The 16,109-nt window shown below is 44.2% G+C and overlaps 2 protein-coding genes across 2 annotated transcripts; one reads left to right on the plus strand and one right to left on the minus strand.

Moving 5' to 3' along the window:
• The first annotated feature begins 832 nt into the window (after positions 1–832).
• Positions 833–8,878, plus strand: lmbrd2a (LMBR1 domain containing 2a). Its single transcript, XM_076270096.1, has 18 exons — positions 833–927; positions 1,428–1,665; positions 1,753–1,859; positions 2,057–2,155; positions 2,506–2,673; positions 3,125–3,335; positions 3,623–3,697; positions 3,807–3,920; positions 4,172–4,355; positions 5,460–5,641; positions 5,940–6,073; positions 6,166–6,271; positions 6,429–6,526; positions 6,755–6,858; positions 7,201–7,247; positions 7,362–7,470; positions 7,614–7,719; positions 7,924–8,878. The coding sequence occupies exons 2-18, from the start codon at positions 1,492–1,494 to the stop codon at positions 7,985–7,987; spliced, it is 2,082 nt and encodes a 693-aa protein (XP_076126211.1). The 5' UTR covers positions 833–927; positions 1,428–1,491; the 3' UTR covers positions 7,988–8,878.
• Positions 8,879–11,509: 2,631 nt separating this feature from the next.
• LOC143106053 (UDP-glucuronosyltransferase 3A1-like) lies at positions 11,510–14,798 on the minus strand. The gene is made up of 7 exons (XM_076270229.1): positions 14,600–14,798; positions 14,295–14,396; positions 14,051–14,171; positions 13,360–13,888; positions 12,715–12,946; positions 12,202–12,421; positions 11,510–11,897 (listed from the first exon to the last, which is right to left on the minus strand). Exons 1-7 carry the CDS (start codon positions 14,685–14,687, stop codon positions 11,633–11,635), a joined length of 1,557 nt encoding a protein of 518 aa, XP_076126344.1. The 5' UTR covers positions 14,688–14,798; the 3' UTR covers positions 11,510–11,632.
• Positions 14,799–16,109: the final 1,311 nt, after the last annotated feature.

Consider the following 16,109-nt stretch of genomic DNA (forward strand, 5'->3'; position numbering starts at 1 on the left):
CGACCCTTATTTTTGGACCTACACAGATCTGTGAACAGGACACTGTTTTCAGAAGGGACAGCTTGTGATTATTGTACACCATGTGAAATCTGGGAAGCATCATAGGTTTGAAGGTCTCCAGCAAAACAGGGAGACCATGAAATGTTCATGTGACATAAATCAACCTCCAGATAAATCAAATCAATGACTTGGAAAAGCCACTGGAACTCAAGGTGAAAGGCAAAATCTTTGTTGAGTAAATAAAAACACTTCATGGCTGTTGTCACATGAATGATCTTTATAGGCTAAATAAACTACAATTTATGCTCATTTTGTCAAAATTATTTAAATGATGTTTACTACTTGAATGAATACATGGATGAATCAATACATTTGCATGACACTGATAATCATGTGCCTATGTGTTCAAATGAATTGTGAACAGCAGGGTCAATTAACTTTTAATGGAACTGAGTTGCCTTTCAGTGATTAGTCTAAATATGAGAAAATAATATTTTTTACTTGTAAATCACTGACAGTGCTGTGTAGGGTATAAATTATCATCAGTCAATAGGTCTAAACAGGCTAAAACAATAGAATATGAGCTTCAGGTCTGCCTACGCACCCCTGATTGTAGCATATCATCTAAGGAAAGAGTTAGATTCGTAGAAAAACCGATAACATTTTCAGGAAATCTATATTTGTATAAGTTATAGCCCATGCCATGCACACAATTGACAATGGAACAGAGCGTCAGCTATATGGCTACGTCGGGTTAATGTACTACACATCCCACAATACATCGCTCAAATAGGAAACGTGCAGCTTCAGATTACGCAAGACTCCCCAGCACGTTAGTACGTTGCCTTTTGACACGCAATGACATCTAGAAATAGGAATGGGGTCTGGATTTTGTCACCAGTGTCTATGTAACAGACACACAGAAATGTAAGACTTCATTTGTCTATTTTAATATTTTGCCAAGAGAAGCTTTTGAATAGATTCCATCTCAGTAACGTTACTGGAGCTAGCACTAGCTAATGTTAACATAAATGTGTTGCTTTCACAAGGCAAGCGTTGTGTGTCAGTCAGACAACCAACCAAGCAGACAGTTGGCTAATGTCGCTTAGATATGATTTTTAGACGTTTACTATGCAATGTAAGAATTGTTGGTAATGGGTATACCTAAGTGTGGGTAATTCCACACTAGTACATTTGTTTGGGTACTTTTATGGGGTAAAACGATATCCCCATCGACTCCTCATTCGAGCTCTTTTTTCTGTAAATGTTAACAGTAAGGCTACTTCTGTTTATTTTCCCCCTGAGCTAGCTATTTTCTCTTCTCTCCCTGAGCTAGCTATTTTCTCTTTAAAACCTGCCTAGTTATTTAATTGTGTTGTACACGTGAACACAGTTGACGCATCTCTCTCTCTCATGTTTCCGATAAGGTGTGTTGTTGAGTGATGGCTTAGCTCAATTTGGTGTGTTTGGACACACACTTCATCTGTCAGAATGAGTGGTGTGGCCCTGGGCATCGAGATTGTGGTGGTGTTTTTCCTGGCACTGTTCCTTCTACACCGCTATGGAGACTTTCGCAAGCAGCATCGCATGGTCTTGTTTGCAACTCTTCTTGCCTGGTTCCTTTGCTTCTTGATCGTTTTCATCCTGCCGCTGGATGTCAGCACGGTGAGTTGACACATTCCACACCTTGACACACTTTGAAGACTTTATCTTTATCGTACATTGACACCTCCTATGTGTTTCTTATTGCAGAGTATTTATAACCAATGCAAGATTAATAGCAACAAGGAAAAGGCTGCCGTTTTACCAACAGAATACTCAAATCAGTCGACAAATTCTTCTATTTCTCCAACGACAAGGTCCTTTTAACCACCCCCTTTCATGCATTCAACTAATGTCATATTTTCTTGATCTGAACAAAGCTGCTGAGGCAATTATTTCAGGCTGTTGGTTAATTGAACAAGGTCATATCAATGTTTTCCTTAATATTTTTTGAGGAAATTAGATAGACTGTGTTGTGTAAAGTCCATACTTTTCTCCATGCCATATACTACAGTACAAAAAAGGTCTGTCATAAGCCTTGGAGCTACATACCTGATGGAATTCTACCTGTGTTCTGGCGAGTAGTATACTGGACCTCACAGTTTTTGACATGGTAAGAAACACACTGTATCATGACATTAATCAATCATTGGCTGTTCTTTAATATTACATTACATTACATTACATTTGGCTGACACCTTTTTAGCCAAAGCGGCTTACAACATGGTAAACAATTTAAAGCTTTTTAAAACAATTCTCTCAACAATTCTAGAAACATTTAAAACAATTTAGAAGGTAAAGTACAATAAAAAAAAAGTGCATCACTGAGTGCTGTTTTTACAATGTAGGTTATATGATATGTGTGTATTATATCGAGGTAAGTGACTATAATCCTTTACAGAGTTTTTCTTTCTGGGTCTGGTTGTAAAAAAGTTCATCATCACGCATCCTCTTTGTTTGCAGGTTGCTCATCCCGTTTATGCAGTCGTATGCACGCTCTGGAGGCTTCTCCATCTCGGGGAAGGTGAAGACGGCTCTGATTGAAAACGCCATCTACTACGGCACCTACCTGCTCATCTTCTGCTCGCTGCTCATCTACGTGGCCGTGAGCCCCAAGCTCAATCTCTCATGGTGAGCATTTCACTGCTTCCACACTTTTGTCCCACAAGTCCTGGAAAATTACCTCCAAGGGGCAGATATTTCCAGTCTAAGGGATGGTTGAGAAACTACCAACAGACTAGAGGCATAGTCGTTAGACCTTGTAGACGACTAAACACAAGGTCTGTCAGTTATCTAGTTGTCTTACACGATATATTAGTGGCTTTTTGAACTTTGTCATTTGTAAACATTCGTTCATAAGACATCAGAGATTGTATGGCAGTAGTACTCTATATCTTATCATAACCTTAACATTGGCACATGTTGTTCACAAAATCCCCACTATTATGTACGACTTTGTGATCTCATGGCTCCAAAATGTCAAATGGATACCAGATTAGCAGTTCACAGTCCAATCACATTATTTATGTGCAGTGTTGAGACTGGTGCCTGATTGTGTGTCTACTTGGGTGTGTCTGTCCAGGACTCAGCTGCAAGTCATCGGTATTACAGCAGCCAACACCTGGGGCTTGTTCCTGCTGGTGCTGTTGCTGGGCTATGGCTTGGTGGAGATCCCGCGCTCTTACTGGAACGCCTCCTGTCACGGTCACCTGCTGGCCAAGACCTACTTCAAGGCCTCCAAGCTGATGACGGAGAAGGCCGACGCCGAGGAGAATCTGGAGGACGTCATGGAGGTGAGGGAGATTAATGGATCTCAACTGGCAAAATAGTGCAGCCATTTCACTTAATACCTCACATTTTCTTCCAAACGTTGGAATGAACCATTTAATTCATTGGAACTTCCTGCAGTAGTTTGAGAAGCCTTATATAAAAATTGGGACAGATGAGCTCCTATGATACAATGATGATTATGGATTGTTTGTGTCCAGCCAGCCAGATTTGTCGTAATGCATAATTTGACAGTATTTGCTCCTAACTTTATAAATATACATGACATCACAATCATATCTCCACTCTCCAGGATGTGAGGAATGCCAGTGAGGCAATCAAATATAACCACCCTCTTAGGAAGTGCATTGACACAGTTTTAAAAAAGGTAAGGTCAACATGGCAAAGAAGTATATAGTATAACAATATTGCAGCTACCATTCTGCCAGTGATTGGTATGGCTGTAGAGTGAACTCATGATCCCCCTTCTATTATAGAGCCCTACTGAGTACCAGGAGAAAATGGGCAGGAACATGGATGACTACGAGGACTTTGATGAGAACCGTAACCCGTGTCCCAGTAAAAAGAGCCTGGTGAAGCTGCACAAACAGGTACAGCAGCTGCTCAGTTCTCAAGGCGTGTTTGCCTAGCTCCCTGGCCTGGCAAATGACATTCAGTTGGGATTTAATTAAGGCCTTCAAGATTCAATAGAGCTGCTGGAGGCTAAGCATATCAGTAAACAGCATTACGCTGATCAGGTCTGAACCAGAACACAGCTTCATCAGTCACTCATGTGGTCCTAAACACGACGGACATTGTTTGTGTGACCCGCTAAAGTGTTTTCTCCATCACCCCCCCCCAGGTTATCTACGCAGTGCAGCGGCACAACCGCACCCAGGTGCAGTGGCAGGCGCTGCTGGAGGAGGCCTTTCACCTGGAGGACGTGGCTAAGAATGAGACCAGTGCCGCCCACCAGTTTGTGCACAGCTTCCCCTCCTCAGAGCCGCCCGGGTGGCTCAGCAGAGTCCTCTATACACCCACCATAGGTATGTATGGTATGGTATGTTAAGTCAGAGGAAACATGGTCAACTTTAACCCTGGTAGGAAACCCTTGTTTGGAAGCATCTTGTATAGGTCAACTACTCCTGAAAACATATGGAAAGAGTAAAGACTGTTACCTATGTGGTACTGAATTGTGGAGTTAGACCATTAAACAGGACATCATCATGTTCAGTGGACTTTAACAGAGAGAAATTACATGGATTCAGTACAGCACTGTTAGACTGGCTCCATACTCTCTCACTTTATGGCCCCGTCGTGAACATTACTCTATACCTAAGCTAAAAATTATGTCATGAACATGTGACTTTCAGTCACGCAGGAGAGAAGTGACAAAGTCTTTGTTTTATGTTTCTGCAACTCTGACATAGCATTTTAGAAAGTGCCACAGTGTGAAAAGTTGTGTATTATCTCCATGAAGGAGATCAATATCCACTTTATTCCACTCCATGTAGTTGTGGCATTTTATTGTGTTCAAACCTGTCTATCTAGGTGTCTGAGTATTGAACAAAGCCCTTCAGATTACAATAGTAGTGTACAAAGCCCTTCAGATTAGAATAGTAGTGTACAAAGACCTTCAGATTACTTGACTGTACAAAGCACTTCAGATTATTTTCTAAAATCTTACAAAGCAGACACATCACCAGTGTTTATTTTTAAATCAAGAGGTTAAATAATGGAAGGTGAACAGGACTGAATGAATCTTGTACCATCATTGTTAGATTATTAAAGAGAGTGTTATGGTACGTCATTGGTAGTGACCGGTTTCTCTCACCTTTCCAGATCTTAGCTTTGGTCTGCTAATCTGTTTGATATGACTAATAAGATATATGGACTTCCGTGTATGCAAACCTTTCAATCATTTAGTCAGCACTAACATGTCTCCTGAAAAGAACCTTGAAATAGTCAGGTATTAGCAAGATATCTATCTACTCTATATACTCTATATATATATATAATATATATATATATATATATATATATATATATATATATATATATATATATATATAAGATGTATATTGTTCTCTGTGAAATCATTAATAAATGTAGGTGTTTTGTGTTGTTGTTGTCTTGGTGATTGTTTACAGAGTGGTACTGGGAGTGTCTGCTGCGGCGCTGGTTCTACAGGGCGCTGGCCGTGCTCCTGATGCTGGTCTCCGTGGCGGTGGTCTGGTCCGAGTGCACCTTCTTCAGCCCCCGTCCCGTCCTCTCCCTCTTTGCCGTCTTCATCCAGCTGGCCGAGAAGGAGTACAACTACTTTTACATCGAGGTGAGAAGGACCCTTGGAGGATGGACTGTGAAGCGAGGTTACTGGTCTATCCAGCTCACTTTGGGAAAGAAAACTGCACCAAGCATCATCTATTGTTTCAAAATTGATGTGTTCTTTTGTTAGTTACGTCATTTTGTATAGTAGCCTTCTGAATCTGCATTCTAGCAGGAGCTAAAGATAGAAGTCGTCATTGAAATCTATCAGTGTGTGTAACGAGTGAGTGAGTCATCGTCAATGCCCTACCCTTACCCTCCTGTTTTTGGGACTGTCTGATGCCATGACTGCTCTTGTCCACCAGATGGCGTGCTTCTTCACCATATTTTACCTGTGCTACTGCGTGTACTCCACCGTGTTCCGCATCCGAGTCTTCAACTACTACTACCTGGCCCCGCACCATCAGACGGATGCCTACAGCCTGCAGTTTAGCGGCATGTATGTCAACAGTATCAGTGATGGAATAATGTAGCATGCACTGTGTTTTAATGTGCTGTGCAGCCGCAAGTCAACGCTAACTCTGTCCTTAGGTTGTTCTGCCGACTGACTCCACCCCTCTGTCTGAACTTCCTGGGTCTGATCCACATGGACTCCACCATCTCTGGCCAGCAAAGAGAGCAGACCGCCTACACTACTGTGAGTTACTACACAACTGGTGAAACCTGTTTACTACAAATGAGTGAAACCCGTTTACTACTTTAAACCAAACAATGGATGGTGCCCTTTAATCACAGATTCAAGCATTCTTGATGCTTATGTGTGTGGGTGTGGGTTTGTGCGCTGTCATCCTTAGATTATGGGGTCCATGAAGGTTCTCTCGTTCATCGCTAAAGGGTTCTACATCTACTACCCCATGCTCATCCTGCTGCTCTGCATTGCGACCTACTACAGGTGAATAACCCGTCTGCCCACACTCTGTCCACCACTAACCAATCTGTGGTCAGAAAGAGAAAGAGAGCGGGAGTGGGAACCAAATTGTGAAACAACAGACATAAAATCCACCCAATCAGTGCCTGGGTGGAGTAAAACGTAGTAGTTTTTTTATGTTCTGATTGAACCGCACACTTGTCATGTTGTGTGACGTCAATATTGTGTTTGTTTTGCCTCTTCTATCTGCAGCCTTGGAACACGCTGTCTGAATATGCTGGGCTTCCAGCAGTTCATGGGCGAGAGCAACATGACCACAGACCTGGTGGATGAGGGCAGAGAACTCATCAAGAGAGGTGACCACATCTCATACATCTTACTTACAGTATAACGTTTGAATCTTGGTTTTTAAACAGATGAAATGACATTTAAATAAGCTGTGTTAAATGAGGAATTTAGAACGGATAGGCCTCCTACCAGTCAAATTTCATGTACTCTTCATATGGGGCTAAATAACAGTGTAACCCAATCCATGGAATGCATCTGGTTGGCCTGTAATTAAAATGTGCATTATTTATATCAGAGTTGTTTCATTCTATGTATAGAATCAGCCTTCTATTCCGTTTTTCTGTCTATGTCTTTTTAGAGGCAGTATGTAAGTTGACCTCTTTTCTGTGTTCTGTGTTCTGTGTTTGCAGAGAGGAGGAAGCGTCAGAGAACAGAGGATGGGGAGAACCGTAGGAGAGTATGTGTACTCCAGAACTATTAGAACCACGAGCAAAACACAAAACACAGCCTAGAACATCTAGCGTGAGGATCCAGGACTGGTTCACTGAGATCTTTGTTTGTTTTTTTCCAGGAATGGAGGGAACGGTACGGAGACCCACGAGAAAAGTATGCCAGCCGGAATCGGAACACGTATTCGGAACTGAAGGAGAACAACGAGTCAGTTATGAACAGCAGTGCATGTGAGTAGAACCACAGCCCGAGAGTCTCTGAGCTTGTCAGCGTGGAGTGGACCGGAGCGCCAGGTAGCATTATTTCTCCATGTGAGAGAACGGAAAAGCTGGAGTGGGTGCTGACTGGAGCATCTCCCTTCCTCTCCCTACAGTTGCTCCACTGTCCAGGAGAGACCGGAGTGACCAGACTGAACTCCTGCAAGACGCTGAACCTTTAGACTTCAACGCAGAGGAGATCACAGAGACCGAGGACCGGCGGTAAATGAATTATTTCTTCACTCAAAAGATAAATGATTGATCCATCGTTGGGATGATTAGTTATTTAGTTGACTAATTGATTGATTAATCACTTGATTAAGAAGCATGATTGAGCACATGACTTGAGCCCTGTGTGGAGTGAAAGATAGCAGGATCATGTCACCTGACTTTAGAATTCTGTTTTTATTCATGTTTTCTCCTCAGGTACACTGGGGGGCGCTATCTAGCCACATCATTGTCTCGTGGTCGCATATTTGACGACGTCTGAGTGAAACGTACATCCCAGTGACAATACTGACAGACTTTTCTTACTCTGACCCTACGAGTGGACAATGGAGGATATTGTAACGGAATTATCATGTCGTCACTAGACTTGTGGACCTTTTTGGGACTTTGTTGAGCTGTTTCCTGGTGTTTTCATAGTCATTATGTTTATTTATTTGGGGCTTGCACAGTTGTGTATGGTTCTAACCAGCCGAGGTCTTCTAACCAGCCGAGGGCTCCAGCATTTCATAGGGTGGATCCCGTTTCGTTCACTGCACGAATGAACGAGTGAAGCTTTTTCAGAAGGGAACTAGCTTCAAAAAATTTCTATTTTTATGCAAAGGGAATTGTTAAAGAATCACAGAAGTGCTGGTTTTGAACACTATTGCAGAGACCCCAAATTGTTGTGAATCTCTTTTTTTTGTGTGTATAACATTATTGTGTAATATCGCTTAAAACCCCTAGCAAAGAGTCTGTAGTGGAACATTGTGAAGTGGCACTTAAGCACTATCATGTGGACAGAAGTTAATGTAGATCTCATCATCAGCGTTTCTGTGCTCCTGAAGCATTGGCTGGAATTTGGTGGTAGATGGTGTTTTCCATCAAAAGTGCCAAGACTGTATACAACCTCCTTATTTTGAGCCCATAGAAAGGACACCACATAGCTGAATTTCACAAAAAAATATGTATTGGATTAGAGTCTCAGACTACACCTTTAAGGTAGAATAGAAAATTAGGGAGGCCTTTTAATCTATTCACCAGTAGAGCTACTACATAAGATTAGTGTTCCAGCTCAGATGTAACAGTCAGAACTGAGGCCACTTGGTAAATAATCATCTCCACTTCCATTGTCTTTTAGTTGTTATCCTTTTGTTTGTTTTTTTCCTCTTCTGTATTTAAACAAATGCCCTGTATCTGTGAGCCTCCTGTGGAAGACGTCTCTGTATTGTTGTATGAGAGCCGGTCACCTCCTGACCCTTCACCCCTGGTGTGGTGCAGCCTACCCATGGCACCACAGGGCTTTCCAACACAACAACAAGAAGTGTCACCTCTGACCTCAGGGATAGCTTTAGCCCAAAAAGGGTCGTCCCCCCCCTGATGCACATGCTTCCTCTTCAGCTTGCTTCCTTGTAGGTATACGCTGCTGCCAGTTAACTGTTTGTTGGCCCGCAGTTCCATGTTGGTGTGAGCAGGGGAATCAGTGATGCTTACCCACTGCACAGGCCTATCTGATCTGAAAACAGTTAGAAGTGATATATGTTTGCTTTATGTCCGTGTTTGTAAGGGGACTGCCAGTGCCTTGAGTTCATAGTGGCAGAATGGATGTAAAGAGACACTGGTCCAGTGAAAGATTGGCCAGACTATTTTTGAAAACTCATTCCTTTCGCATATCATGTATATTTTTTATTAACATCCCCCTTTTCATTGTATGTGTTACTTGGTCTGACTTTGAGTTTGGAGGTGTTTTTTTCTTTCTTTCTTTTTGAGGAAATTTGTGTAAATCTAGAATGCTGTGTACAGTGTGCGTGATGGTATTTATGATTTTTTAAAAACTCCTCTGAACAAAAAAAAAAATCCTACTGTGTCACGTGACATTTGTTTATTTATTTCCATCTCTTCAATACCTCAAATAATAATAATAATAAAAAATAAATTTAACAGCTTCTGTGTACATGTTATTTCACTCAGAGTGAGACGCTGTTTAAACAGACAAGTGAGAGAGCGAATGACAGGGTTTAAAATTCTCTGGCACCATGCCAGAACATTTGCTTTAAGCCCAGGAAAAAGATGAGTAAGTTTTCCCGCTGCACCTGTGCGGGGGGGGGGGGGGGGGGCCTGGCCCTGTGCGGGCTCTGCTGGGGTTAATTACTGCTTTGGAAACAGTGGCAGAAGTGGCCAGCCTGCCGTTAACGCGACTCAGCGCAGTGCCCAGTGCCCCATTAATTCCCATTCAGGCTTGCAGCCTAATCAGGCCCTGCAATCAAAACCACTCAGGCTCCACACACAACACAGCCCAGGGCTTGCGTGACAGAGAGCGCTTGTCTGCGAGGGGACACTTGTCACCTGGATCTACGCATAACCTCCCACCTCCCACCAACCCACACTACTCTAATTGCTTATTATTCTCCCTGATTTATATTTTCAACCCCCATCAGCACACAGATGTAGAGTGGAGGGAAGCTCTCTTGTCACGCGAAGGGGCAGGACAGTTACGGTTCACGGAAGACGGATACTCTTTTGTCTAGGCGGTGACGCCAAGGAGGGGTGGGGTGGAGGGGTTGTGTGTGTTTGGGCGGCAAATGGGTCTGGGAGGAGACTGACAGTATTGCAGGTGGTGGTGGTGGTGGTCACCACACGAAGCCCACCAGTGGAGACTCCGACCCACCCACTCCGGTGGCCCCTGCCTTCCCTGCCCTGAGCACTCAATGAAGGCCAGGGAACAGAGAGGGAGGGAGAGAAGGAGGGGGAGAGCCCATCTTCAATAGGGCTGACTCCATCCATCCAGCCATGGGCCGGCTCTGGGGGCCTGGCTGGGGGAAGGCTGCTGGGGCTGGGGGTGGAGAGGTGAGCAGGGGTGACTGGCAGTGAGGCATGACGGTGCGGGCCTCATTTGCGGATCGGCTGGGTCAGCGCTGCACAAAGTAGCACTGCTGAGGAGCAGGAACCAGGGGAGGCCGAGTGACACAAGCAATCAGGACAGCCGTCAGTTTGGAGGAAACATCAGTCAAGTGCCACCCTAAACATCCACTGCACCCCTCCCCCCGCACCCCCCAACACACACACACACACACACACACACACACACACAGAGAGTCCTCACAAGGCCTAAAGTGGGCTTCCCAAAATCTGCCAGGGAGAGTGGGTGGAGAGAAGTGAAACGTCCAGGCCAACCCTCCACACTGGTCAACCAAATCCAATAATTGTAGAGCAGCCAACTGGGTATGTGGCTCCAGGCGCTATTTCCTCGTTTGTACTTGTGTGGGAAAAAAACGCCTTCGCGCCTGCAGTAGAGCATATCAGCCTTTGAGTCATTATTTGATTGTCACTCCAGATTATAACTGGCTGCATCAATCAAAGGACCAATTATCAGATGATCCAATTAATTTATCTCCCACCGTGTCCACTGGATACACAACACTAAATGTGACATTTGTGTACAAGTGCAGCGTTTGCCAGAATCTATTTTTAAAAGGCCCTGTTTACAGCCATAATAGAGTCACCCAGAACAGACTGAGCTGAAGACAGGCTCAGAGAAAAACAGGATGCTCAAAATTCACATGAAGACAGAAATCACATTTCAGATCAGCTTGGTGGAGCGTCAACTCTACTCATTCTTCTAAGGAAAGGACAGGTTTTTTTTATGAGAGCAAAAACAGAAACCGGATTTCACTTGGCCAATTGTGATAATTGTGATAATTGTGATAATTGTGATAATTGAAATGTTTTTGATAAGCAAGCATGCTGATAAAAACAAAACCTCTTGCACATATTCAGTGTGTCATCCATTTAATTAACTCGTCTGGTCCACTGCAGCAATATATGCAAGAATATAAAAGCATTACTTCAATCCATCAAACCATCCAAGTGTCTGTATGTCGGTTTCACAGCATTATCCAAAACAAACCCCTGCACATGCACCAGTCCTACATCAGTCCTGTTTAAGTTCGCTTCGCCCCTCGTAGCTCTGAAAGGCCGCTACTCCCAAGTTCACCAGTCCGAGCGTCACCAGGGCGACGAGGAGAGCCACGTCCAGCAGGCAGCGCTGGTACCAGGGCTGCTGGAGGGAGAAGGGCCGCAGGTGAGACCCACCGCCGCTCCGCATCACGTGCTCCACCCACAGCACCAGCCGCTGGCCCGGGGGATGCGGGAGTGACCGGTGGATCCGACTGAGAGACTCAGCGGAGGCTTTATACCTGCAGGGGGACACAGGAGTGGGTCAGGGAGATGACACGTTGATAGCAACACAATACACTGACAAAAGCAAAAAGACAGCTTCTACCCAAGAACAAGTCTGTTCAACTCTTTATGTTAGTGTATATAGTAGATAACATAGTTGTTAAAAAGTAACATGGACCTTGATAAAAAAAATAACAAGGACTATTAAACGATGAAGTATTCGGCCTCAGTTTTTCCTAGAACCTGTGGAGGGAGAACACAACAAGTATAGCCTTTTTTAGCCTTGACAACATCATTGGGTCATCATGTTAGCCTCTTTACCTTGGGTCTGTTATGAGTGTGGTCACTGTGCCACTGAGGACATCTCTCTGGATATCTGTGGGTTTGACAGCTAACCCCAGGCCTTTGGCTTCCACTCGCACAAGGTTATCAAACTGGTCGCCGAAGAGAGGCACGCCTAACACCGGAACAGCGTGGTACACGGCCTGCAGGAGGCTATTCTGACCTCCATGAGTGACCAGGAGACGCACCTTGGGATGCCCTGAGGAAAGAGAAAGGCAAATGGAACTCCAATACAGCCAGGATCAGAATCAGATTTCACTGGCCAGGTATGGTTACACATATAGAACACATTTGTTTCTGGCCATTTGGAGTCACTCTATCAGTACAGAAAATACATAGACAATGACTATATATATATAGGAAATGTGCACAATATATACAGGCAACACCATGTACATATAATTTACAGACGTTACATACAGATAAGACATAATAAGCAATAGGCCAACATGTGCAGAGAGTTTTTTTCAGTATTTTTGACCACACTGGTACCTAGCAGGTCGTTCTGAGGCAGCCAGTCCACCAGTTTTACATTGGGTGCAGGTTGAATGTGGGGTGGCCATCGCAGCGGGTGGTACCTCCAGACGACGCCCTGGGGGACTTGGGCGAAGCCTGCGTTCATCTCCCTCAGCAGCTCCTCCAGAGGGACAGAGGACACCATGGAGCCCAGGGTGACCACTATGAACCCCTCCTCTGCATACTGACCAATGAAGTCCTCCAGGTCCTGCAAAAAAAAAACTTTTTTTTCAACATTTCCTCAAATTCAATTATCAGATATGCAATTGTGAAAGACATAGACAAGTAGAAATGTGTGTACTAAGTATTTATCTGTGACAGCCCTACTAAGGCTGATGCTGGCCCCTTTTAAGATATTCATTAGATCCTGGAGGGAGGAGAGTGCATTATGTGGAGGGCATGTGTTGTGTCCAGTGAAGTCTATCTCTCTGGGGATAACTGGCTTGTGGCTGCAAAGTCGCTTTTTGACCCTTCAATGTCGGCTCTTCATATCATTGTGAAGCAGAATTCACCAAGTGTTGGATTGTTCATGCACTAATAGGGAACGTGAGCTGGGTTTAGACGGTCGTGAGACAGGTTAGTTTTACCCTACTGATGATGTTGTTGTTGGGGACTGGGCACCTGAGAGAGTGGCCTGGCGGGTTTGGACAGCAGTCCCCCCACACACACGGTATAGGGCATCAGTGGCTGTGGGAACTCCAGGGAGAAGTCTGTGTTGAAGGCCCACAGCTCCGCTCGGCTGTACAGCTCGGACATGGCCGGCGGTGAGAGGAAGTGGCGCTCTGCCACGTGCTGGAACCTCTGATGGATCAGCTGCTCCGCGATGGGGGACACCAGGGAAAACACGACATTCTTGAGACGGCCGAAAAGCCCCATCCGGTCAGACAGCTCAGAGTTGAAGACCGGCACGTGGGACAGGGGGCTGGGCAGGCCGACGGAGAGGGGTCCGTTGAGGGACCCGGGGTAGAACGCCACGTAGCGCAGGCCCAGGAAGTGGGCCAGCAGGAAGGAGCAGGGGTTGAAGGCGTCCAGTATGGCCATGTCAAAAGATTCCCTCCGCAGCAAGTCCATCAGCTCAGAGTCACTCAAAATGAGATCGCAGTGGTAGGCTAGGTGTCCCATGAAGTTCAAGAAGCCACTGAAGTTACTCCTGTGTGCAAGTTCATAGATGAAGACAAATGAGCATCTCATATCATGCCATCTTCGCTAGTATGTCAACCTCTGTTTGTAGCCCACTTATTAACATCACTAACGTGAAATGTTCTAGTTTCTAAACAAAAATACAAATGCATGATACCACAAACAGCTTCACCTGCCAAGAAGAAACTCTTTTTGCTGCACAAAGAACCATCCATTGTATTCTTCAATGTAATTCTCACCAGGTGACCAGGTGGTTAATTCATAGCTGTTTGGGCGTCCAGCATACTCAAGTCCTAGAATGACAATATGTGTTCCACTGTTGACCAACTGCTACTGTCAGCTTTATCACAACCACAGAAGAAGAACAAAAGTGGAACAACAGGTGAGTGAAGTTTCCCATCTTCTGCCAAGCTCACCTTTAATGACCGGATTGCCCAGCTGAAGCAGCATCCGTACGCTGTGGCCACTTTGGTGGAAAGAGTGCGAGACCTCATCCATGAGCATGTAATGGCTGCCCCCTGCAAGGCAAAACCAACCGTCTCTCACATCCTCGGAATAAATGTTCCAGCAGCGGTCACCTCTACAGTACGTTTACATCTTCGCTCACTTGGAACTGGCCAAGCTCAAAACACTTAAACACACACCACTTACAATACTGTGGAACCACCAAACCACAAAACAGTCACCAGCCAAAACACTTAGACCTTACTGAGGTACTTACCAATTAAACAGACTGTGAGGATCTTGGCGCTCTGCAGGAGGACGAGCCAGTCCAGAACTAGAAAGAGGATCACAAACACATTCGCCATGTCAAATCTCCAGTGCTGCCTGGTAGGGGCCGTGCATAAGATGGTGCCTGAAGTCTGTCTGGGGATGAAGTCTTTTGGCTGGATTAGTACACCCAAAGGTCTGTGGACAAAGAGTCGGGGCAACAGAGAGGGAGAAAGAGGGAGAGAGAGAGAGAGAGAGAGAGAGAGAGAGAGCAAGAGACACATTCCCAACCCCCTTTCATTCCCTTGCATAACCGAGTAAGACAATGGAGGCAAAGGACGGCGCAATTTCAGTTAGTTCTGTGCGTTTTGGTCTGAAAGTGACCATCATGTAATATATGTAGCACAAGACACAAAACTGTATCATGAGCCTTTATAAAATATATAGAGGAAAGTTTCACCTAATGTTTTCAGGCTATTATCAGAGAAGTAGCAATTGGTTCAGGTCAAATTGTAGCATTTCAGGTCAAAATGCATCATTTATTTGAGTCTTATTAATCTTTTTTTAGAACACCTCATTAAGCAACTTAATTTGATTTCAGTAATAACTACACAAATGTAAAAAAAAAAAGGTAAAAATTCCTCTCAAATTCCATCTGCCCTATTTCAGTCGTTGCAATGTGTGCATTATCTTCTACAGACTTTTAAGAAAAAAATGCCCACACTAACTGGTAGATGTCCAGAAGATACAGCAGCTCTCAGATGTTCTCAGAAGTACATACGTCCCGCGCTACCTTCAGACACAAGCGCCTGTATTGCAGTCACTCATGGATATCATGCACACAAAAGAATGTATGTGTGCTATAATAGTCTGAATTATACATTGCTTTCAGATATGTCTTTGATTTTGCCTAAATGTACGGAACACTACATTAATAGCAGAGCCGGACAGTAACGGAGTACATTTACTTGAGTACAGTACTTGAGGCCAATATTGTACTCTTTACTCCACTACATTTCTATCCATAACCGTGAGTACCCGTTACTTCTTCTAAAAGAAAAATCTCAGAAACCCTCAATTTGTTGTTTCCCTCTCAAACGTGATTGGATTGTGCAGGCACCACTGATTGGGACAGCCTATCAGCAATCACCTTCAGCTTTCCGCCAAAGTCAACTACATGGTCAGATTTAGATAAGAGACGAAACCATGGATGAAACAATGGATGAAGACGCAGCAAGTCCATCCCGGGAATGTGCCAACCCGTGGCCCCACCTCGCCAGACTATTTCAATTTTCTGAACAAGTTAATGATAGTTTTCGCTTCAAGTGTTTCAATTACAAAATAGTATTTTGTATTTGAAATACGTATTTTAAATATATGTATTAGAAAATACTGCCCATCTCTGGCAACGTGGTAAAAAGATGAAAATGACTTGATTTTATTTTCAATTCCTTTTACATTCTCCAAGGTACATTAACATTTTTCATAACTCCATGTACGTTTCTGTACATACTGTAAAT

Source organism: Alosa pseudoharengus, unplaced genomic scaffold (genome assembly GCF_046254945.1).
Source record: "Alosa pseudoharengus isolate Yale_2024_CS ecotype anadromous, Long Island Sound unplaced genomic scaffold, YU_APseudo_1.1 YU_APseudo_1.1_scf_6, whole genome shotgun sequence".
Taxonomy (NCBI): domain Eukaryota; kingdom Metazoa; phylum Chordata; class Actinopteri; order Clupeiformes; family Clupeidae; genus Alosa; species Alosa pseudoharengus.